The sequence below is a fragment of the Sinocyclocheilus anshuiensis genome, unplaced genomic scaffold (assembly GCF_001515605.1).
Source record: "Sinocyclocheilus anshuiensis isolate Anshui unplaced genomic scaffold, SAMN03320099.WGS_v1.1 scaffold140, whole genome shotgun sequence".
In the NCBI taxonomy this organism is placed as follows: domain Eukaryota; kingdom Metazoa; phylum Chordata; class Actinopteri; order Cypriniformes; family Cyprinidae; genus Sinocyclocheilus; species Sinocyclocheilus anshuiensis.
The window spans coordinates 2,614,848-2,622,309 of NW_015554147.1; the positions used below are offsets into that span (position 1 = coordinate 2,614,848).

The 7,462-nt window shown below is 33.8% G+C and overlaps 1 protein-coding gene across 1 annotated transcript in view; it reads right to left on the minus strand.

Moving 5' to 3' along the window:
• The window catches only part of gramd1bb (GRAM domain containing 1Bb), an 86,673-nt gene that overhangs the window by 19,194 nt on the left and 60,017 nt on the right, over positions 1 to 7,462 (minus strand). Inside the window, exons 4-5 of the mRNA XM_016463248.1 lie at positions 3,361 to 3,574; positions 528 to 548 (exon numbers count right to left, since the gene is read on the minus strand). Coding sequence (XP_016318734.1) covers positions 528 to 548; positions 3,361 to 3,574 — 235 coding nt within the window. The remainder of the gene's footprint in view (positions 1 to 527; positions 549 to 3,360; positions 3,575 to 7,462) is intronic.

A 7,462-nucleotide genomic window follows, 5' to 3' on the forward strand; every position in this document is an offset into this window, starting at 1 on the left:
ATACAGTCTTTTTTTTGTTTGTTTAATTCAAAGAAAAAAAAACAGAATTTGGAATTAGGAATTTCACTTTTAATTTTCTTAAGGTTTTACCAGTTTTCATAATATAGACTGTGTTAATGTACAGTATATGACAAATACAATAAACTAGATGAGGTGAAATAAACCCTGCATACGAGTTGGCATTCTCTAGACTGGTGCTTACATAAAGTGCAATAATTCTGATGATTTTTTTTTCATCATGCAGCCCTAAGTCAAATACTTCTCACTCTTTTTAACCTACTATCATACTATGATGCAGAATCATAAGTGACAAATACACCTGCTGACAGGAAAGCAGATGGAGAGAAAGGAGTCTATGCGTGTATTTGTTTAAACAAACACTTGGACACACACTTGCATTCACACAAACAGGGAGTCAGACAAATCAATAACACCGAAACAGACTACAGAACGGCCACTGGAGCAGAAATACAGACAAACAGGGTGAGAGACTGAGTGACTACAGAACAGAAGAGAGAAATGCTTACTTTGGAAAGTCGCTTGTGACACTAGCATGCATCGAGGAGAAAAACAGAAATCAGAAAACGGAACACAAATCAGACCAACCACAAACAGCGAGAAGAACATGATAGTCAAGTTTAGAGCAAAGACACTTTATATGACATCAGCAAAAGTATAAAACTCAGTACAGTGAGTGAGAAAAATTAAAGGAAACAGGCAGAATAAGCGACTGCAACAGTTGAAATGAGACAGACAGACTGAATGATGACATGAGCTACTCTGCATTTATTACAAATCACTTCACATAACAGCAAAGCTTCATCTCTCCATTCATTCACCCACTTGTTTATTGACACCCGTCCATTCATGCATTCATTCATTCATGAATTCCTTCATGCATTCATTCCCACATGTGAATGTGATTTTTGAGTTGTTTTACAGACATTGAAAGCTACATGAACACAACATCTGCTGTTTGGCTTCATTCTTGTTTAAGGTGACCAGATTTCTGAAATGAAAACCGGGGACATTTGCTAGTTCAGTGGTCAAAATATCATTGAAATCTCACTTGTCATTATCTACAAATTAAAAAACAGGGACAATATATTTGTGTATGTATTTGTTTTTTAATTGTTGTGGTTTCCATATATTAATATCATAATTAGTAATAATTACAATGATGTTTGAGGATCAAACTTACCTTAGTTTCTTAATAGGCCTACAATTCACCAAAAAATCACACTATGAAACGTAAATAGTTACTATTGCAAATAGTAAACTGCAGTGCCGATCCTAGATTCTGGGGGCCCTACGCCTGATTTTTATGTAGAAAGGGCGACAGCGCACTGCATTAAAACAAATGATCATTCATGTTTTCATAACCGCTGGCCAAATTCAAAAACGAAACTAAAATTAAATCATCTTTGAGAGCAAGGGGGCCCCCTGGTGTTTCGGGGGCCCTACGCAGCTTGCGTATTTTGGGTATAGGTAAACATTTGATCTGGTAAACAAATCAAAATAGGATTATAACAAACTTACAGCTTTACAAAAACACATTAAATATAAAACAATAAATATGAGAACATATGATAAATAAAACTGTATTTAACAAATATTTTTAACATTTTAAAATATAAAGTAATTAAAGTAAAAAATGGTGGAAGTTTCAGGAATGTTTAATACTGTGTGCTACACAATCCCACAACATTATCATACCTTGCTATAAAATGCACACAAACAGTATTACTTTGTTTTAACATGTATAGTTATGCTGCATTCACTGCATTCATGTCGTAATTACCGTGATTTCGAGATGACAATATATAACTTTCTACTTGGAGCTGTTTACACCCTTGGACTCAGAACGATCACACTATCAATGCTTAAACATAGCGTCTAATGAATCTGAGGTGGTCAAGTGGTACAAGTTGTAGCTCACAGAAAACTCCAATTCACAAGCTTTAATTATGAGTACTACGAGGACGTGAATGCTTTTTACAAGTTGGTATCTCGTAATCACGGTAATTACGATATGGCGTGAAAGCACCTTTAGTATGTGACTACCCTGAAACCAATAACGGCGTCTCTTTTGATAATTGATGATAATAGCGCTCCGCTCTCATTCCAGTTCTTCATGACTACAGTAGCTGCGCGCGACTAGTAATCAGTATAGCTCGTAGCGCCCTCTGCTGGTGAAAGTAATCATTGTTTTGAATGTGCTGTAAAATGGGGACAGCTCCAGTCAAACACAGGACACCAAAAACAGGGACTGTCCCCAGAAAATGGGGTCACCCTATTCCTGTTTGTACTGAAAATTAATAAATGATTAAAAAAAAAAATATGACAGATATCTTAAGGATATTCTCAGGAAATTATGCCATTTGAAGGTGTAATTTTTGTATTTTGTATTTTTCTGGAAAGAAAATAATACAGTAAGGAATGAATGATTTCTGAAGAATCATGTGACACTGAAGACTAGAGTAATGGTGCTGAAAATACAGCTTTACATCACAGAAATAAATGACATTTTCAAATATTTTAAAATAGTAAACAGTTATTTTAAACTGTAATAATATTTCACAATTTTACTGTTTTTACTCTATTTTTAATCAAATAAATGCAGCCTTGGTCAGCAGAAGAGACTTCTTTCAAAAGCAAAAAATCTTCATGTGTTTTATATTACAATGCTACTACTTACGTACTTTAAAAAATTTTGAAGTGTTCAGCAGTGTTCATTTTAAAAGAAATCACAAAAGATAAACATTTTCCTGCCATTTTTAAAATCATAAATGGCACTGTTTCCTGAGAATCAGCCTTCTATGAAGTTCTGTAATTGTGTCTGAGAGTGAAACTCTGTTTGGTCTTGATTGTAAATGTTTACACTGATTCCTTCTGCTGCTGCTTCACCTGTTCCTGACTTCATATGTTCATATAACACAGGAGTGATTTGGTGGAAGCTGAGAAGGTTTGCTTTACTGTCTGTAACTACTGCACTTGAGCAAGAAATAGACTTGTTTAGACAAATTTAAGGTCCCCCTTTAACAGAATTTCAATGTGAAAATAAATATATATTAAATAAATCATATTTTACAGTAATATAATAGATCTGCATGGGACAGATTACTTGCAAAAATAGTTTATTGTAGAACTATGCCAAATCAGAGTCTATGGGTTGGACACGTGCTATGATTGGACAACAAAGGGCAAAGTGGCAGGTAGGAGAAGGCCGTTCCACATAATTAAGTGCATCATATCCAGTACACGGCAGGCTTCCTAGTGGAAGTGATGCTGTAGAATGACTGGGGTTGGAGGAGAACCATAAAGGAACCCAACAGGTGGGGCTGGATTAGGAGGACATACCTTGGAGTTCTTGCCCCCGCTGCGTGTGGACTGGCCGGAGAAGGTGCGAGTGACCAGCTGCTCAGGGGTGGAGGGGGACTTGGAGGTGTCAGACTGCTCTGAGCCTTTCTCCACCATGGTGTCCGCCTCGACGTTCTGCAGAATGGGAGATCGACAGCGCTTCCGCAGAACCGGAGAGCAGGCAGGGGAACTCCGGTTAGAGTTACTGGCGGTGCTGGAGAGACAAGAGCCATACAAGATCAAGACTATTGTTTCAATTTCTCAGAGAGCGACAACTTAAACCTCTAGAAAGATAATCTGGCTGCCTCATTTCTTTGTAACTTGCATTTGGCCATTTTAGATCATAACATGAAAACACTCATTCCCATAGGTGTTTGGAGCTTCTAAACAACATTAAAACTACCAATGAAAACAACATAAACATAAAGTAAGTTTCTTAAATTTTTGTGTATATATAATTGAAATACACTTAACATGTTATTATTGCATACTGTTTTATAATGTACTGCGCTAAAATTTTGTGCAAATAGTATCTGCCACATAAATAGCATCAAACTATTATTTACACTTTGTGCAAAAAGAAAATACTGCTATTTTTATTTAGTGTAAATAGCATCGCTATTCGCACTTAAAGCTTTTTTTTCAAAAAACATCTGCCTTATTAACAGTAATACATTAAATAAAAAATAAAAAAAATTAAATACATAAACACAACAGTCTAAATTTATTCAAATCAGATTTGTTTTTGTATCATTGATAAACAATTATATATTTTTTGTTAACATTTTGAATAAAATTTTCTTATTATATTTTCTACTTTCATTTTATTTTTAAAGAAAGTTTTAATAAATGTTTGTGTTTTGTCATTTAAAAAAAAAATGTCTATATAGTTTTTATTAAGTTTTAGTTTATTTAGCTTTAATTATTTTAATACTTTAGCTTAGACTAAAAAAAAAAAAGACAAATGCTGCCTTGGCAAGTTTTATATTTTATTTACTTCAAGTAGTGGAAATGTTTTTTTTAATTAATTTATTTATTTTTAATGGTTTTAGATTTAGTTTAAAAAAAAATGATAATAACCCTGAAAATGTGAGAAAAGATAAAAATAGTCACATGCCTTAAGTAAAACAGATGTATTTAAATTAAAATCAATTTAAATATTAAAATCAAATATTATAATATAAATACATTATTTAAAAAAAACATAATGTCATAAAATATTACATATTATATTTGACCAAAACCATTTAAGCACAAACATCACTGACAAAAAGCAAGCAATCTCAAGTGACAGAACAAAATAAACTCACTTCAAACACCAATAACCTAAAAATCCCCCACAAACGCCACTGCCTTAAACAAGTCCACCTTTTAAACACCACTGACCTGAACAAGTCCACTGCAAACAGACACGTCATTATAGCAGGGATGGGCAGACGTTAATACACACAATAAACAACCGATAAACAAGCCAAACAGTATCAAAATCACCACAACTTCAGTATTGCAGCAGTTCCAGACATCAGCCTGCATCTGAACACACTTCATTTCTTAAGATAATGATCTCATATTAACACACATACACAATTTCACAGGCACACACACCCTCGCTCACACGCTTACAGAAATATATAACCACTAACTGCATGCTGACTTGTCTCTGTGGATGCTTGGTTCTCTCCAGTTTCCAAAGGGAGCAACCTGGTCACATTATAGGCTCTTATGCAACACCTTACATCACTACTAGCCAATCAGAACTGTAAAACAAGGTCACTACACTATTCTACAATTTCAGCGAGGCCTTGAGTGTGTGTGTGTGTGTGTGTGTGTGTGTGTGTGCGTGAGTGGACTGATCACAGTGCCTAGAACAGATCGCCGCCCGCTGTGGCCTGTCAGGTGCACTGCCAAAGACGCATGCTGATCATAGTGTCAGTCTAGCAATCTAACAGACAGCAGAAAATCACTGCTTTCATTGATTTTACATGCCAGGTGCCACCTAGCAGTGGCGGAGCCAGAGGGGTGTCCAGGGTGGACAGGGTGGACACCCCTGACATCTGATTGGCCACCCCAAAATTTAATATGCTACACTCTAAAAACCCAGCATTTTTTTTAGTTTAATTTTATCTGTTTAATCATACTGAAAGAAGCATTTGATGAATGTGATGACACAGACAACGCGCTGACAGACAAGACAGAGCAAGTTACTTTTGATAATAAGAAACAAAGTCTCAGCATTTAGATTCTGTTTTATGAAAAATTTCAAACGATGAATACAGTTTAGGAGCTCTTTAGTGGTGGGACGGTTCACGTGCGCTTCTGTTTTGCATCAGTTCAAGTGAAACAGGAGTGCGTTCTAATTAGCGTGAAATAAACATGAATGAACATCCGAAGGCGTGTTGAAAGATACAATATAACTAACTGAATGTATAGTGTCTCATGTGATCACTCAATGAGTGTTTCAACCGCAGAAAGACAGCAGCTTGGAAACACTGTCACATAACCTCAGAAAATCCATTCAGTCTCCATAAACCAGTGAGAAAAATGTACACTAGATAGGTGAATTTTGCAAAAATTACATTTATTATATTTTCACTCATATAATTACTCTTTTTTTATTATAATTAATAAAATATATATATATAATGTTATTATAAAAGTGGTCTAATATGAACTTGTTTACAAATCAATTCTTACTTTTAACCTTAACAATAGGGTTTCCCTGTATAATTTAGTTTAGAAAAATTGAGAAAAAAAAATAACGTACTTAATCGCTTGTTAATTATTCCTGTATAATTCTCACTCCAGGCTGAACTCAAAAGTTAAGTTGACAGCCCTGTTTGAAGTAAGTTGAAGTTTTAGGTTTCCTGAACAACATTTACAAAAATCACTGTATAAGTCAATGTTAGATCTTTTACTCCAACCGCTGGTAATACATGATAGAAATAAGAGAAATAAGTTACAATAGCATGTATAAAACTTTAGCTCCGCCACTGCCACCTAGAGAGGTAGAATAAATCTCGAAACATGTTTTGAGTAAAATATCAGAAAAAAAAAAAAAATTTTAATTAGCTTTTTTTACTTTTCCACTTTCTTAACATACTTAAGTATACTTTTAAATAAGTGCACTTTGTAAAAATGAAGTGTGTTTAAAGAACTTTATTTTGTATGTCATTTATATGTGATGACTAACGTACTAAACTGCAACTTCATCATTACAAATTTGTAATTACAAAAATATATAAAATTCATGACATTCAAGTTTCAACAGAAATTACATTAAAGTATATTTTAGCTTACCATAAATGCTTGTCAGTACATTCAGCAGTACACTTTAATCAAATAATTTAAAAAATAAATACAAAAATGTACTTAAGTCCTAATAAATGGGTAAAAAGCACTTTTAATTGCAACTAATTGCATTTAATATACATTTTAACTGTAATACATGTACATTTAATTGTAATTAACATGCAATTAAGTGTGCAAAAACATTACATTCAGTTCACACTTAAGCATGTTTATTTAGAATTTTCTAAATTATATTAAAAGTATGCTAAAGTGTATTTCTTTTTCATAAGGGTTTTGAAGTAACTTGCTGCTTAGTAAGTGAATCATATGACGAATCCTTCACCGAATGAATCTATCTGAATCAATAGCTGCTTTAATAGTTTATTCAGTGAAGGATTCATCCGCATGATTCAAACTAGTTCCTTCAGAGTTTGAGAGTCTTTCTGAATGATTCATTAAAAGAATCAACTCATAAGTTAATAAATCGAATCAAACTGAAGACTGCATTGTAGGTGATTTCAGGTTTTACTGAAGATATTCTGTCCCTCAATGATAGTAAAACCTGAAGTACAAACACACACACATTTACATAACTAAAGTCTAAATGAGGACATTCCACAGACTATTGTTTTCATATACAGCTAATTATAAATACAATAACCTAACCCCAATTTAACGCTAAAAGAAAACTTTCTGAATTTTTACAATAAAAAAAAGTCTTCTCACGTTCTTCTTTTTTCCCCCTTGCATTTATTCACCAATCAGATCTCAGATAAATACTTCATAGTGGTTTATTCCATCCCACTTTAAAACA